The sequence below is a fragment of the Culex quinquefasciatus genome, chromosome 3 (genome assembly GCF_015732765.1).
Source record: "Culex quinquefasciatus strain JHB chromosome 3, VPISU_Cqui_1.0_pri_paternal, whole genome shotgun sequence".
NCBI lineage: Eukaryota > Metazoa > Arthropoda > Insecta > Diptera > Culicidae > Culex > Culex quinquefasciatus.
This window is the reverse complement of record NC_051863.1, coordinates 81,555,817-81,573,582: the sequence shown is the minus strand read 5'-3', so window position 1 is coordinate 81,573,582 and position 17,766 is coordinate 81,555,817. Positions and strand designations below refer to the sequence as shown.

At 46.3% G+C, this 17,766-nt stretch overlaps 2 protein-coding genes across 2 annotated transcripts; both read right to left on the bottom strand.

The window, feature by feature from the left end:
* Positions 1-1,845: 1,845 nt before the first annotated feature.
* LOC119769011 lies at positions 1,846-4,657 on the bottom strand. The gene is made up of 3 exons (XM_038260885.1): positions 4,379-4,657; positions 2,610-4,319; positions 1,846-2,520 (listed from the first exon to the last, which is right to left on the bottom strand). Exons 1-3 carry the CDS (start codon positions 4,655-4,657, stop codon positions 1,846-1,848), a joined length of 2,664 nt encoding a protein of 887 aa, XP_038116813.1.
* Positions 4,658-4,758: 101 nt separating this feature from the next.
* Positions 4,759-6,483, bottom strand: LOC119769010. Its single transcript, XM_038260884.1, has one exon. The coding sequence runs from the start codon at positions 6,481-6,483 to the stop codon at positions 4,759-4,761; it is 1,725 nt and encodes a 574-aa protein (XP_038116812.1).
* Between the last annotated feature and the right edge of the window lie 11,283 nt (positions 6,484-17,766).

The window sequence follows — 17,766 nt, the reverse complement described above, 5'->3', positions numbered from 1 at the left end:
TTGCACTTTACTAGAGTCTTGCGCAATTATTTTCATCACAGTATTTTTTCATCACAGTGATTTTTCTTCACAGTGATGACGAAGATATCCGTTGCTATGGCAGGCTGTTTATTTATTTATTTTTGGAAGTTCAGAAAGCTCGTCCAGCCCAGAGAAAGTGTTTGGGACCGTCTAAGTAATTAAAGAGTCAACAAATTGTTCCGCTGCCGGATGTCGAGCGGGCGTAGCTGGATTTTCACGCGGCTAGGCGTCTTTCCTCAGTGACGGTATCGGCCAACCCAGCACCTGGCTGATCCGGTTGAACCGAGAGGGGAACTTCCTTAACGATGATGGCGCGTTTCGCGCCAGAGTTGAAGATGGTCCTTGACGTTCGATGCAGGCAATGACCACTGCGCACTCACATGCCTGGACCGACCAAAAACCGTAGGTTGCAGAGGTCCTGCGGATTAATTTCTTACGCCGGGACACTTTCTCTTCCATAATGCAGAGCGTGACCAGTACGAAAACAGGACTGACACTGGGACACTCGACTAACCACACGGACGCCTGAATGGCCTAAGACTCCGATCTGTCTTAGTTGCAGCGGTACGCAAATCCCTTCGCTGCTAGTGTAGGGTGTAATGTGTAATGAGGAATTAAGTTAAAAGTAAAGGTTCGTTCAGAAATGTGACTAACGGTTACAAGATGGCCGATATAATTGTGCCCTCGAGCTAATTAGAAAAAATAACCAGTAAAAAAACCCAAAAGTGTCAACTACAAGAATCGATCCAAGGACCTTTAACAGACCATCTCTATGACTTAACTGCCTCGGCCACCACATCTTGATGACTAGATTGTGGTCAGACGTCGATGTATTGCACTTGTTTTGTTTTGATGGTGTGATGAAAATTCGGTTTGCCAACTGTGATGAAAATTATCCCGCAGCACTCTAGCGCGGTGCAAAGTGCGCAAAGTTGACAGTTCTCTGTCCTGCAAAGCAGTGTGATGAAAAAATCTAGGCCAAGCACGATTGACACAAAACTCTAGAAATTGCTGCAAGGCGCAATAAAAAAAACATCATAAAAGTAAAGATAAACAGTAAACAAAAAACCTGTAACATAAAGAAGCAGCTTTAAGACCCTATTGACGAGATTACGGTTTCGATACTCCGCGCTGTTGCAAACCTCGTAAATTATGCGGCACCAGCCACCACCCAAACGTGGCAACATAATTTTGGATTATTTACCTGGCTCATAATTAAAATCTCACCACACTAGCCACGGTAATATTTATGCGTAAAGCCATCACAAGGTAATTAATCTACAAGTTCTATTATTTTGCTTTGAAACAGGAAGCAGGTGGCTGATATTTATATTAAAACGCATACAACAAGCAAACATTATTTATTTTCCTCTAAACGGTTTTGATGATTATTTGCCAAATTTTACCAAACCATATTGTTGGGGCCAAATCTCCCAACTAGATCTGCGGGTGGACTGTATTAGGGATTTTCTCCGGGTGATCAAAAACACTTTGCGGAATTCACTTTTCTAACAAAACTTGTATTCCGATCACTATGTACAAAACACGTCTTTACTTGAACGCGTCGCGAACTGGAGTGAAAAATCTCCACTTCTCTCTCTCTCTTTCTCCTCCTTCTGCTCGATTGCGCGCGCTTCCGTTGCGCGCCAATTCCCACCTTCTCGATCGTTCCTTGCGTCGTCGCAGGCGGCGACGAGGGGTGTCGCGTTGGTGAGTCGATCGCAGCAACCAGTGTTGCCGACCGAGCTGCTTTTTTCATTGCACGTCAAGATTTTGCGAAGGACGGAAGCGTAGCTGACATTCTCCCCCGCGGCTGCATTCCAGCTAATCTGAAGCACCGAAGCGCTCCAGAAGCCGGTCGTTGTCTACGGTCGGCAAGGGTGCCAGTTTGGATACCGACCGCTTGAAGACTGCTCCAGAACCGGTTTTCACGTCCACGACACGCACCAGCGCGTCCATTCCGGGGTAAGTCTCGACGATGATGCCGACCTTCCAGGTCTGCGACGGAAGGTTGTCCTCGACGAGGAGGACCAGCATTCCGGGCTGCAGATTGTGCGATTTCTTGGTCCACTTCGCACGGTTCTGCAGACTTGTCAGGTACTCTCTGGACCAGCGGCCCCAGAAGTCCTCACGAAGCTTGTCCAGGTACTCCCAGCGGTTCAGACGGTTGTCCGCGACACCGCTACGGGAGGGCTTGGCGACAGGACGCAGCGGCCTGCCGAGTTGAAGATGCGCCGGAGTTATCGGAAGAGGATCTCCGGGGCTGTCCGACAAGCTGAAGAGCGGCCGAGAGTTCAAGACCGCTTCAACGTGCGTCAAGATGGTAGAAAACTCTTCAAAGGTAAGCACCGCGTTCTGCAGTGTTCGTTTCAGGTGTGTCTTGACGCTCTTCACGCCCGCCTCCCACAATCCGCCGAAGTTGGGAGCCCTGGGCGGGATGAAGCTCCACTCGATGGCTTTGGGCACGAGCAAGTCTTGGATTCCGCGTTTCAGAAGGTCCTGCTTGAAGAGCTCGTGCATTTCGCGCAATGATCGTGACGCCCCGACGAAATTCGTCGCATTGTCAGAGAAGATCTTGCGCACCATGCCTCGTCGGTTGACGAAACGATCCAGGGCGGCCAAAAGGCCTCGGTTGTCAAGTCTGACACCAATTCCAGGTGGATGTTCTTGGTGACCAGACAGACGAACACGGCGATGTAGGCTTTGGTAAGTTTAGGTCTGTACTTGCCTTGTTTCACCGTCACAGGTCCAGTGTAGTCCACGCCGGTGTACTCGAAGGGGGCTGCAACGTTCACTCGTTCCGCTGGAAGCTGTCCCATGAACTGTTCAATCCTGCGTGGGTTGGCCTTGAAGCACTGCAGGCACTTGCGAGTCACGTCGCGAACTACGTTGCGCGCCTTCAGCGGCCAGTACTGTTGTCGAACGATGGCCAGGAGTCCGGAGGGGCCGACATGCAGGTTCTCCACATGCAGCGCTCGGACCAGCAACGTAGTCACGTGATGACGGGGCAGGATCACGGGATGCTTAGCCTCGTACGGGAGGCTCGAATGTTCCAGACGTCCGCCGACTCTCAGCAGACCGTCCTCGTCGACGATTGGTGCCAGGCTCGCGAGCTGGCTGGATGTTTGTGCGGTCTTCGCTAGATAAAACTCATCTGGTAAGGCTGCCATTTGAATCGACCAAATGATGGACTTTAACGCCGCTCTCGTTTCAGGAACTGTCACGTAGGCGCACGTCGTCCTTGGTTGTCCAGACTTCTTGTTCCTGCAGTTCTGGACGAATCTGCGCACGTAGCAGATCACGCGCTGGAGTTTCCGGAACTCGCCGAACCGTTTAAACACCGGCATCTCCTCGAAGACGGTGACTTTGTAGACGATGGCTACCAGCCCTGGCAGCTCGTCGTCCTCGAGTTCGGGGGGTTCTTCAGGAACATAGGCAGCGCTCGTCAGCGGTAGAAGACTCTTCCACCACTTCGGACACCGACTCAAGAGTTTGGGACTCATCCCTCGAGAGACGATGTCTGCCGGATTGTCGGCTGACCTCACGTAATTCCATCGGAACTTACCTGTGAGGTTGAAGATCTGGATGATGTGGTTACGCACGAAGGTCTCCAGGAGATTCGGATCCTTCTTCAGCCATGCGAGCACAATCTGGCTGTCCGAATACAGCTCGATAGCAGACAGCTTCAGATCCAGCGTTTCGATGACCTTCACGACGAGCCGCGCAAGCAACAGCGCTGCACACAGCTCCAGGTTCGGCACGGACAGCTTCTTCAGTGGAGCCACTCGGGATTTCGCGCACAACAGGTTGGCCTCGGCCGACCCATTCCCGCGGATACAGCGCAGGTAGACGTTGGCCCCGTAGGCAACGGTCGACGCGTCAGCGAACCCGTGCAGCTCGTGCAGAACCGTGTTGGGCACCACGACGCATCGTGGCACACGGATGTCGTTCAGCGCTGTTAGAGACTCTCGAATCTCGAACCACTCACACAGAAGCTCTTCGTTTAGTTCAGTAGCCCAGTCCATCTTGCTGGCCCACAACTTCTGCATAAACACTTTGGCCAGCACGATGACTGGGGCTACGAAGCCCAGCGGGTCAAACACTTTCAGGATGTCCGAAAACACTTTCGCCTTCGAAACTGGTTTGTCGTCGCACTCTTCCAAACAGTTCACAAAACGAAACTCATCCTCGCGTGGGTCCCACAGGACACCCAGAGCCTTAATGGCTTCGTTCGCACTATATTCTTCGATCGGTTTCGGCTTCTCCCGATCTTCTTCAGGCACACACTTTAGCACTTGCTCTGAGTTAGAGCACCACTTTTTCACTGGGAAACCTCCTCTTTCAGGATCTTCTTCACTTCCAGCACAAGTTTCACTGCTTCCTTCTCGTTGCTGGCTCCGGACAGCATGTCGTCGACATACATGTCCTCGATCACGATCTTGGCGGCTGCTGGGAACCGGCCTTTCGCCGACTCCGCCTGCTCCACCAGACACCGCGTTGCGAGGAACGGGGCGCTCGCCGTTCCGTAGGTCACGGTGTTCAGCTCAAGCACTCGCAAGCGCTCGTTCGGGTCCTTCCTCCAGAAGATTCGCTGGTACGGCGTATCGCTCGGATGCACACGCACCTGCCGATACATCTTCACCACGTCGGCGGTGAATGCGACCGGATGGCGACGGAACCGCAGAACGATGGAGAACAGGTCATTCTGGACGGTCGGTCCCACCTTCAACACATCGTTCAGGAGTACTTGCCGGCCTTGGCGCTGGCGTCGAAAACCACCCGCAGCTTCGTAGACGAACTGGACGGTTTGAGCACAGCGTGGTGCGGCAGGTAGTACTTACGCACTTCTGGTGAATCTTGATGCTCAGAAATCTCCTTGCAGTGACCCAGCGCCTCGTACTCCTCGACGAACGCCGTGTACTGCTCTCGGAGTTCCGGGTTGCGCGACAGACGGCGCTCCAGCAGGTTGAATCTCCTCAACGCCTGGACTCGGTTGTCGCCCAGCTCAAGAACCTCGTCCTTGAATGGCAACCTGACGACGAAGCGACCACTTCCGTCACGGCCGTGGGTGCCACGAAAGTGCTCTTCCACTTCCTGTTCTTCGTTGGTTTGAAGTTGCTTGTCTGCTAGTTCTTCAACCAGCCAGAACTTCTCGATGGCGTTGTTCAGCTGATCCTTCAGCGTAATGTTTGAGTGGACGACTTGGCAACTCAGCTGCTGGAACGGGTCGTACACGCCGGTCACGATCCAGCCCAGATCGGTTTCACGCAGAGTCACGGTGCCGTTCGCCAGTTTCACTCGATCCGTTCGCAGCAAGTCCCACACGTAGTTCGACGCCATGACCAGGTCAATCTCGTCCGGCTCGCTGAACTTCGGGTCTGCCAGGAACACGTCACTCGGGATGTGCCAAGCAGCTGCCTCGATTCTTGCCGACGGGATCCGTCCCGTTGGCTTGTCCGAAATCAGGCACGAGATGTTGTCTTGGAACTCACAGTACCTCGACGAGAAGGTAAGGTTGACTCCCTTCTTTGCTTGCGTCTTCACTGCGTTGGCTCCAACGACCGTCACGTTGCACTTTTCGAAGGTTAGACCGAGGGTTCGTGCCATCGCCTCCGACAAAATGTGCGCCTGGGAACCGGAATCCAACAACGTTCGACACGGATGGAACCTGCCGGACTTGTCCGCCACGTTGATGATCGCTGTCTGCAGCAGAACCTGCTGCGGTGATTTCAGCGCTCCGCTGCTGAAGCACGAAGTTGCCTGCTGCTCGTTGTCATCGTTCACTTCCGGCGTACCCGTGTCGCTGGGACCAGCCTTCACGCTGGCGGATGACACTGCCGACGGCGCCTTCGCTGATACCGGAGCCGCTTCTGGCTTCGGCTTGGTTTGCTGCTGGTTCTTCTCCTGGTGCAACAAGCTGTGGTGCTTCTCACCGCACTTACAGGATCGATCCGACGGACACTGTCCAACTCGGTGACCCTTGCGCAAGCAGTTGTAGCACAGCCTCGCGTCACGCACCTTCGACCATCTCTCCGCAACACTCATGCCGCGGAACGAGCCACACTTGTAGTTCGCGTGAGACCCGTCACACAGATCGCACTCGGCCTCGTTGGATGTCGCGGCTGCCGAGGTGATCTTCGCCGATGGCTTCGAGGACTGCACCGCCTTGGGAACTGCCGACCGGACCGCATACGACGCAGGGGCAGCTAACTCGCACCGTTCCAGGATGGCGCACCGCTGCTTCAAGAATTCGATCGTCTGCGCATACTTCGGGAGTTCACCCTTCTTGACGGTAGCTTCCCACTGCTCACGTGTCTCACGATCCAAGCAAGACGACAGAATGTTGACGACGAACAACTCAGATACACCCAGCAACTCCTGCTTGTGGTACCGTAAGTTTTCAACGTGTCTCGAACACTCCTCGTACAGCTCTCGCAGCTCCTTTGACGACTTCTTCGCCATCCTTTTAGCTGCAAGATCCCGTTGATGTGGATGTCGATGATCAGGCGTCGGTTCTCGTACCGGTCCTCGAGGATCTCCCACGCGTGCGCATAGTTGTTGTCCTGAAGCGTCTTCGTGTCGATCATGCCCGTCGCCGCACCCACCAGAGACTTGTCCAAGTAGTGCAGCTTGATGGCGTCCGAGTCTGGCGAGTTCTTCATCAGCTCCAGGAACATCGACTTGAACTTCGGCCAGTTCTCGTACTGGCCGTCAAACGTTGGAATCGGTGCACGCAAGGGCGTCTGCTGTACAATCACCTGCTGACTAGCCTGTCCGGCAGGGACGACCGCTTGGGCACGATTCGGTGGTGCTGTGAGCTCAACAATCTTCTCCAGCACCTCGTCGTAGAGCTGCTCGAAGTCCAAAACCGTTCGGCGTTCTCGGTCCTCTGCTCTTCCGACAACCTTGCGTCCATAATATTGTTGTTAAGGCTGTTGTACTAACCGTAGTACTTTTCAGCGTTCGCCTTGCAGACTACGATCCGCGATGCTGGGATTCCAGGCTGGCCGAGGACAGTCCTGACCCGCGTCAGCTTGCCCTTGACATGTCCGCGCCTGTTCAGCAACGCCTGCACTTCTTCGTCCGCCATTTTCCGCTTGCTCTCCGTGTGCCGTTGCTTCGGAGTCAGCGGAAGTTGAACCACCACGGGCTTACGGTCTTCCGGTTCCGGTTTCTTCTGAACACTGGCTTCTTGCTCAGATTCCTCGCCTTCTTCCGGTTCTACTTTCGGCTCGGTGTTCAACCCCAGGAAACTACGCCACATCCGCCGGGATGCAGCTCACTTTTCACTTTTCTCTTCGGATTCCAAGATGGCGGCGCACGCTCTCTTCTCGCCGAACACTCTCTTGCTGGCGTTTTCAAGATGGCGGCCCACACTCTTTCACCGATCACTTTTCTCACTTTTGCTCCGGTGGTTTTCCGAACCACCTTCCACGCACTGTCCTGCTCGAGTAGCAACGCTACCGTCCACGCAATGTTCTGCTTCGGTGGCCAATCGCGACCACTGTCGGCACTTAGCACTACCAGTGGCCAATCCGACCTCTTCCGGTGCACTGTCTCGCGCGTTGCTGGAACCTCCACACAACCGCGTCACTTTCACGCTGTTTGGGCCACGTGAAACGCCCTCCGGGATTAGCGACTTCCGGACACTTCACTCCTCGCGACACTCCGGAATTCTCCGATTCCGACGAACTTACCGATAGGAACTGTCTATCCGGCTCGTAAGGGCCAAATGTTGGGGCCAAATCTCCCAACTAGATCTGCGGGTGGACTGTATTAGGGATTTTCTCCGGGTGATCAAAAACACTTTGCGGAATTCACTTTTCTAACAAAACTTGTATTCCGATCACTATGTACAAAACACGTCTTTACTTGAACGCGTCGCGAACTGGAGTGAAAAATCTCCACTTCTCTCTCTCTCTTTCTCCTCCTTCTGCTCGATTGCGCGCGCTTCCGTTGCGCGCCAATTCCCACCTTCTCGATCGTTCCTTCCCACATTGACTGGGCAGCCCGCCGGCGGTTCGCTGGCGGACCGCCAAACCGCTCTGGCGATCCGCCAGCGTTTGATTTGGCGGACCACGGGCGACCCGCAGGCGGATAAAATTTGCAACAATTTGGCGCACGATCAATTTTTTATCGTGACGTTGGTCCGCCAGCGACTCGCCCCGGGTCGCCCAGGTTTGCCTTGAAATGTTTCACCCGCCGTTCATCCGCCCTACATACGCCGTTTTGTATGGTTCAACCGCCCCTATAGGATGGTCCGCCAGCGGGTCGCCCTCGATACGCCTTCCATAGAAAGTTCATCCGCCTAAAAAGCCCCAACCGCCGTGGCTCGCCCTCGACCCGCCTTTCATATACGGTTCGTCCGCCCCTGTAAGATGGTCCGCCAGTGGCTCGCCCCCGATCCGCCCCCTATATAAAGTTCATCCGCCCAAAAAGCCCCAACCGCCTTGGCTCGCCCTTGATGCGCCTTTCATATACGGTTCAGCCGCCCTTGTAGGTTGGTCCGCCAGCGGGTCGCCCTCGATACGCCTCCCATATAAAATTCATCCGCCCAAAAAGCCCCAACCGCTTTGGCTCGCCCTTGATGCGCCTCTCATATACGGTTCAGCCGCCCCTGTAGGTTGGTTCGCCAGCGGGTCGCCCTTGATACGCCCCCATATAAAATTCATCCGCCCAAAAACCCCAACCGCCTTGACTCGCCCTTGATGCGCCTCTCATATACGGTTCAGCCGCCCCTGTAGGTTGATTCGCCAGCGAGTCGCCCTTGATACGCCCCATATAAAATTCATCCGCCCAAAAGCCCCAACCGCCTTGGCTCGCCCTTGATGCGCCTCTCATATACGGTTCAGCCGCCCCTGTAGGTTGGTCCGCCAGCGGGTCGCCCTGATCCGCCCCTATATAAAGTTCATCCGCCCAAAAGCCCCAACCGCTTTGGCTCGCCCTTGATGCGCCTTTCATATACGGTTCAGCCACCCCTATAGGTTGGTCCGCCAGCGGCTCGCCCCGATCCGCCCCTATATAAAGTTCATCCGCCCAAAATGCCCCAACCGCCTTGGCCCGCCCTCGATTCGCCATTCATACATATTTCATCAGCCCAAGCAGAATACCCGTTCAGGTTCCTTCAGGATTCTGATAGTGTTTTTTTTAAGTTCATCTAAAACTGAAAAAAACACAAAGTGCCTTATATAGAAATGCAGATCTTTGTAGATTCATGTGTGCTGAAATTTAGAAATAAAACAAAAAATATGAAAAAAAAACATAATTTCCAACATAATGTTGTTCTCAATACATCTTACGTGCGTTGTTAGTTCACTGAGGTGAAATGATGAAAAAAATAAAGAAACAAAATAATATATTGATAAGCAAACTTGTTGCGAAGATTTTCCATTTCCTGCAAATAAAAATAATTCTTTAACTAATTCTTAAAAACTAAATTATTTAAAATGTTCATGTATTATTGGTACTTACATATAAACAGTCAACGTATTGAATGTTAACAATTCATACTCTAATCTAATCAAACACAAGCGCAGCTAATCCGAAGAAAGTATCCTAGTAGATTACACCCCATGCCCTTTCTTGTCATTCAATTTGATCATATATTGTATGGGAAAATGGTAGATATGAATATAAACATAAATCTTACAGTGAAAAGATAAATACAAATAAGCAGTAATTTTAAAGATGATTCCGGGAAGCTGCAAAAACAACAACTATAATTAAACAGACAAATGCTCCAGATGGTTCCATTGCTGAAAGAAAAGGAATAGGATAAGGAAGGATATAAACATTTAAATAAATCATCTAGTGAATAGATAAATGTAGGCATTATAATTGAAGAAGATTCCCGGAAGCTGGAAGAAAGATAATTATATTTTAAAGAAAAAAATTTCAGATGGTTCCATTGCTATTTCAGTAATCGTCGTTAGTTCATGAAATTTAATCATATATGGTATGGAGGAATGGTAGAAAAAAGGACAAGGAATAGGAATGATATAAACATTCAAATAAATCAAATGAAGAATAGATAAATACATATAAGCAGTTCATTTATAAATGATCCAGGAAGCTTTAAAAAAAATTAAACACATTTTAAATGATATTGTTGCCGCTTAACTGATAATTGAAAATAATTGAAATTACTTCCTACCCACGTCCTGCATCATGCACACCTAAAAAACGTCAAACAAAACAAAGACAAAAATCGCTTCTGCACCACTAATTGCCTCCACTGCTGGCACTGAACCCGCAACCTTTGGAGTGTTAACATTCACACAAAAACATTAACATTAATTGAGTAAACATTGGCACAAAATCCGCTTTGTAAATGCCACCTCGATACTCTTCAAGAGGTTTCCCTGGGAAAGATATACTTTTTACCAAAATGTACGCCAAATTTCCATACAAACATACAAAAAAGAATAAATCAAATCATAACAACAATGAAACATATCAAATTCTAAGTATTCCAAATGATTGCACATCTGCCAACAATATTTATAAGGGGTGTCACATAAATTACACCAACAATAACGATTATTCTTGCAAAACAACCTTCAATCACTATTTCAAACGCACTTTCAACTGTTTGTTTACATAAGTAAACAATCTAAACAACACAACACTTCTCCCAACACAAAGTTAACAACGAAAATCAGTAGCCGCCGATTAAATAACAACACCCACCGAAGCTCGTTGAACACTGACTGAAATGTCAAATTCGAAATAAATTCCTTCAGAGGCAAACCGCCACGGCAATCAGCCTTTGGCTCGCCGCGGCGATTGAAAGGCGAACGATATTGAAACATTTCAGCGATCAGTTTGAACCGCCCAGGCGATGCGCTCATGGCACGCCAAGGCGGATGGAGGGCGGACGAAATTGAAAAATTTCAAATGTCAAATTTCAACCGCCCAGGCGGCCCGCCCTCGGTCCGCCAGGGCGGTTCTAGGGCGGACCACACGATCAGTAACGGCCGCCGATGCGTAACGTCCGCACTGAGTTAATGTGGGTTGCGTCGTCGCAGGCGGCGACGAGGGGTGTCGCGTTGGTGAGTCGATCGCAGCAACCAGTGTTGCCGACCGAGCTGCTTTTTTCATTGCACGTCAAGATTTTGCGAAGGACGGAAGCGTAGCTGACACATATTTTTACACTTTTTTAAAGCAAAGTTTGTTTAAAATAATCATGTATTTTCTCGTTATTTTCCTCGTCTATTAACATTATGTGTTGACCTTACATCTTTGTTTTCAAAACCTCTGAAAAAAAAACTTTTCTCAACTTTGTACTTCTTCAAACTTTCAAAAAAACCCTTTTTATTTTTTGGCTTCGTGGTAAAAGCATGCAACAATGTATAAAACGGAATAACCTTTATTGAATGTGGCAAAACTGTCATAATCGATTTCCGCTGTTTCTCGGTCTCTTTATGAATTATTCCACGAGAACACTTTTGTGGCAATCGGCCGTTCGCCAGAGGGGCTTCCTTTTGAAATGTAAATTTCTTTCCTTGGCAGCAGCTATTTTTCTGTGCGTGAAGAAAGGGAAATAAACATTTTTCAATTATTCTTGTCGAAGTTCGGTCCACAGCCATTTGCGGGGAAGCCTTGATACATAACCACATCTCCAGGGGAATAGGAAGGGTAATAGTGGTGACAGTATGGTAAATTTTCCATTCAAAGGAAATGGGTTTTTCCAAGCGCCGTCAAGCCAGACGAAAGCGAACATTGTAAGCAACAATGCTGGGAGTCCTCTTGGTATAAATTGAACTTGTCGGAGATACGATTGGGTTGGATGGAATTTATGATTTCTACAATAGCTGAAGAGTTGACATAATATATTTGATTCCTTCATTCTGCAGCTCAATTCTACCGAAGGGAATACTGGACGTAGTTATAAAATCACCCGATAGAAAAGTAATGACGAAAAGTTATGCGGAATTGAGAGAACTTTGAATAGATTTCTTTCATAGGAAATAGCTTCAACTTCTGGGAGTTGCCAAGAATCGATGTTAAGTGCTTTGATTTGCACGCAATGCACAGATCTAAAATCAACGACAGCGTAAGCAGCTGCATCGAACGATGGTAGAACGGTGAAAAATCCTTTGAAAAAAATCACTTACGATTTTTAAACCAAACCATGAAAAGGATTTTCATGTGAGACCCAGTCGTAAACGTTTGTTTACGTTATCTCCGAACAGATTTTTTGCGTGTAAAATACACCACAGTCACTTTTTCTCATTCAGAGCTATTGCCTCATGGGAAATTCGATGCGTTTACTTGTTGGATTTTGTGCAACTAAATGTGAAAAGATAAAATCATACCCATTGAAGGTTGTCCTTTGCAATTTGAGAGGAAATATTTGCACAGTACAGGACACTCCTTTAACTTACCTACTCAAACCAACCCAAAGTTTCAGCCTTGTTGATATTAATTCTTGCAGTTATTCCAGAGAAAATTAAATTATCAACTGTTCAAATACTTTATCAAACATACAACAACTGCCATGCCCACAGAATTAACTGCAGACATTTAATTATGTCTACTCAAGACCAGGCACCTCAGTATTCACAAAAGCCAGTCCAGAACGGAGGTTATTGGCCACAGCATTGTTGCTGTACGGTTCTCGTCTGTGCAGTGTTCCTTCGGTTTTGGTCTTGTCTGGCCACTAAGTAACAATAACGAGAATCAATTTAAGAATGGAATTTAGATAAGACCTAGTGTTGCCTGTTTCTAACAGAATCCTGAACACACTACAACACACTCACGCACATCCATGGACATTGAAGCCTAAGGCAAACATTAATGGGAATCAAGGTTCCGATTTACATTTAAATTGAATCCACTGTTTACGATTATTGTCATACGCTTGGAGGAATTATGAGGGTTGACTGAGTCAGAGCGGCTCTCGAATAATATATTCCACCGTAGATCGGATTTGATGACTGATTTGATTTGACGTAGAGCAAGTAGTTTGAACCCAAACATTGCGTGTCTATAGATAAAAAAAGCAGTTTAAGCATGAGCATGATTGACTGCCAAATGAGTTGCTACTCCCACAGATCAGCTAAAGTTAAACATAAATCAGAAATGATCAGTGGGAGCCGACCCGTCCGACTCCTAAAGATACCGGCGCCCTCCTAAAAAGCCTGCAGTTCAGCAAGGGTAGGAATGTTAGACATGGAGTCTAAATAAAATAAAGTAGTTTTCGAATAAAGTGACAGTACAATTTTAATTCCCCTAAAGGTCCCCTCCCGAGCAGACGGAAATAACTTGGGAAGGTCAGTTTTTGATATTGTGAGAAGATCGAAATATGTTATTGGGATGATCGGATTAGTTGTTAAAATAACAAAAATCAATAACATAGATTTGTTCGAAGAATAATTTAAACTGTTATTATATTGTTATTGCAATAACAAACCAATAACACAGACGGAATCATGAAGGAATTACAAGATTTGTTATCAATTCTCAATCAATTCCGTAAGGGAATATAACAAAATTAAAAAAAAAAATGAACTCTCAAAAGTTAATTTCATCGGAATAATTTTAGCTTGAAACCCCATTTCATGGTGAAATAAATGACCCCGATGAAATTGGTCAAAATTATTTCATAGTTCTAGCCAATTTTAGTAAAATCCCTTAGGGGGTATATCAAATAATTAAAAAAATCTACTTTCAAAATTTCAACTTTTTAGAACAATTTTAGCTTAAGGACCCCATTTCATGGCCATAATAATGATCCGGCTGAAATTGGTCAAAATTATCCCATAGTTCTAGACAATTTTAGCAAAGTCCCTTAAGGGGTATACCAAATAATAAAAAAATCGACTTTCAAAATTTCAACTTTTCAGAATAATTTTAGCTTAAGGACCCCATTTCATGGCCAAAATAATGATCCCGACGAAATTGGTCAAAATTATCCCATAGTTCTAGCCAATATTAGCAAAGTCCCTTAGGGGGTATATCAAATAATTAAAAAATCAACTTTCAAAATTTCAACTTTTTGGAATAATTTTAGCTTAAAAACCCCATTTCATGGCCAAAATAATGACCCTGACGAAATTGGTCAAAATTATCCCAAAGATCTAAACATATTTAACACAAGAAAAAATTATAACAGATTGCGTTATGGACACTTAGAAACTTTTCCATTTGTGCGATTTATGGTTATTTTATTTCTAAGTCAGTATACCGAACGAATAACAAATTTTGTTATTAGGAGAGTTTTTGAAATGTAAAACATTTTCTCTTATTAGCGTGTTATTAAACATTTTCAATGTAATATCACTTCAATAGCAAATTTTGAAAGAAAACTTTTGTCGGAATATGAACATAATTTAGCGAATCGTATTTACTCAAAGCCCTCCATTAGCGAAGTCATTTGAGAGCTCATAAAAATGATCTCAATTACAAATGAAACCAACATGTATTCTTTATTTTACAAAGGCAAACGGAAAAACTTCTTCCCCTCAGACTTGGCAAGCCAATTCGGCCGGAAATGTTGTCATCCCTTTTTGTGGGAGAAAAACAAACCGCTTTTCCGAATTTCCTTCTCCCTCCTTTGAATCCTCAAAACATCTCAAATCTTCCTTCTTTTTGCCGCTCCAAAATTGCTCGGCTCGTTTTAAAGAAACTGTGTGTCCGTAAGGCACTCTACCCTGTGAGTTGAAAAAATAGCACTTCAAATACCAAACCGTGATATTATTGTGTCATTTCCACAAGTTCTAGTTTGAATTAGTTTAAAGTTTCGATTGGTCTTTTGGATGGATCTTTTGCATGTTTATTCAGTTCGTATAATTGTGCATTTAAAGTGTTTTTCAGCACGCTCGGTATTTGAAGTGTCAACCAGAATATGCTGTCCGCTGATATTTTTCTTTTTCTTTTTCCTTGACTTTTCTTATAGAGTTTTCCCAAAATTGCCACTTTCCAGCAGACCTTTTTCCATTTTCTATTCTTCTAGCTGGATGAGTCAAAAAGAAAACAGCTACCATTGTCTATTTGAAAAGAAAATGAAAAAAATGAAAGGTTATTTGATTCCGTTTGAAAATAAAACCTAATAATACCATTTGTCAAATCTACCTCGAACGGGTCCTGTGGGAGGCACATTTGCCATCGTGTGATGCTGCGAACGGAAAAGATTTCTCCGTTAGGAAAGCTTCTTTGGGTCCAACTGAAAAGAGAGTCTTGGGAGCTCTTAAAAGTTGTTGACGGTGCTTTTCTGGTCGAAGGTCAGAGAGAGGGTCAAAGCTTATGAGACCGAATTGGGTTCCACCGGACTTTGCTCACTCCACAAACTTCAGAATGACGGATGCGTTCGGAGGGTTGGAAGTACGGGTTGACCCTTTTGGTGGCCACAAGGAAAATACACATTACGGGCCTGGTTAAGAAGGGCCGATTAGCACCATGAGCTGAATACTCATCATCTGCTTAGGCACGGAGAGATCGAGACCCTTCTTTTGCTGTTCTTTGCTGGCAAAATTGTATACCTCCCGAGGGCGGGATTAGAAGGTTTTCATTACGCACAAGAAGGGTCGACGATAAGGCGCATTTTCAATGCTTAGAGCAATGTTGTGTACAAAATTTCTAAATGTTTTGCGGAGTGGTTTTGGAAATTCAATGTTTGTTCCTATAAGAGCGATGAAATGGGAGTTTAAAATAGAAGTTTCTTTCAAGACGCAATGAAAGAGTCACCATGATAATCAGTTTAATCAGTTCATCGTTGTTGACATCCATTTCTTCAAATGTCAATAAAACCATCTACGACTTTGATGCATACATTGGGAATGGAATGAAAACATTATATCCTGTTCACGTTTACTCATTTTGAATTAACACTTTGGCTTTCGTCCTTTTACATCGTTTTGCTTGAAATCTCATGTTAACTTTGAAAAAGTTAACCGTAAGAAGTTAATAAAGTTCAACGAGACAAAGTTTTTCATGTTCGCCCAAGTATCGCCCTGCTCAGTCTATCCTCTAAGCAAAAACTTTTTGTTTGATTGTTCTCTTAGACATCGTAAAAAAATCGCAAAAGACCCAAAAGAAACATCTGCGACATCGCACCAGACAGCCTGTCTGTGGCGGATGGACAGGCCAAACTTTGGCCATGAGTTGCCGACGACGACAGTGATTCAGTTCAATGATCCGTCGCGTAATGCCGATAATCCGCAGATAATTACCTCTCAAGATATCGCTCATAATCAGGAGAGGTAAGAGTGGGAAATTGTGAAATTGTGTGAGAGGAAAAATTACAGGATGCTATTTGATGTGATACTTTAAGCATCATTTTAAAATTACTGAAATTATTTCGATTGTGCTTAGTTCTACAAATAGCCCCCAGTGTGCCTGACAACTGCTTCCTCATATACTAAACATGATTTGTGGACGTGTTACAGTGAACTAAACTACAAATAGTTTTCACTATATGGGAAATTAGTTGTTAGGCACACCGATTTTATTAGGAGATCATGAACCTGAAACTATCTTAATCTACCTAAGCAAAAAAATCCAACGTTCCAACTCCATTCCAACGCATCAATCCATCCGCGTAATGGATACAACCTTCCAATTGACCTGGATTGCTTCCCAGAAACCCTTCCTTTTTGATACACTACTCTGTTGGGCGTCGGGATTCCTAACACGAACCAATTTCCGCTAGGAATCACACCTCTCCGGGATAATCGACATTGGCATCACTCTGAGTGAATTCCTCCAGAAGCTTGAAGGAACGTGGCCGCCAGCGCAAAATGGGAATGATTTCTGCTTTCCTGGGAAATCAAGCTCGACTGTGAATTTATAGCATGTTGTTAGCTTGAACGCATCGCCGTTCGTATTCAGGGCTCAGCAATCAAGTGAGGACGAAAACGAAATATTCAACTGTTGAAAAGTTACACAAGCAGCATCAACAAATTCCCAGGTTCAAGACTACAAAACACATTTCCATTCATCGAGCAATTATCGATGGTATCGAACAGCAACGAGAAGAAATTAAATTCCCTTCTCGTGAATCGTTGATTGTTTTCAAGGCCTGAGCAACTACAGGCGCAATATAGGAGTTCAAGTTATCGTTGTACTGTGTAAGTTTCATCATGCTGGGGCTACTGGACCACCGGGTTACGGTACAAGTGCAGCTGCTGGAAAATTTCACAAAAAAATCCTTTTATGTCTTCTATGCTTTAGTCTACCGTATATTGGATTCAAGGTATCTACAATGTTAGGCAGTATCTTACATTGTGTACATCACAAAAGCATTGCCTTTTAAAAGTAATATTCCGAAGAATACTAAATTACAAAAAAATCTTGTGAAGATAACAGTTCAGAAAACACACCTTTCTGATTCTAACTACCTTGGCATTGCTCGATATTCAAGTGTTTTGGGTTTGTATATGGGTGGGCGCGAAAAAAAACCTCTGCACCTGACACCCGAAACCGGTCTGACGTACATCAAATGCACTCAGACCATCCAAACATCATGGCCGGTCAGGGAGCCACATCAGTGGGCCGAGCAAGTCTGCCTTATCGGTCGAGGTGGTTCCCGTAGGCGAAAGTCTGATTGACGGCGTGGCCACCTCACCACCAAGAATTTTTACCGATGTTGTCGTTGATTTTTTTGCGAACATTTTTCATGAAGAATGCACTGGTGTGGGGGCACACTTTGAATCTGGGCCGGTTTTTTCATGAGGCGTAGACTCGGAAGTGAACAATTTACCAAAGCACTGGAAAACTAGACGACTAACAGTGTGGAAGTGTGTT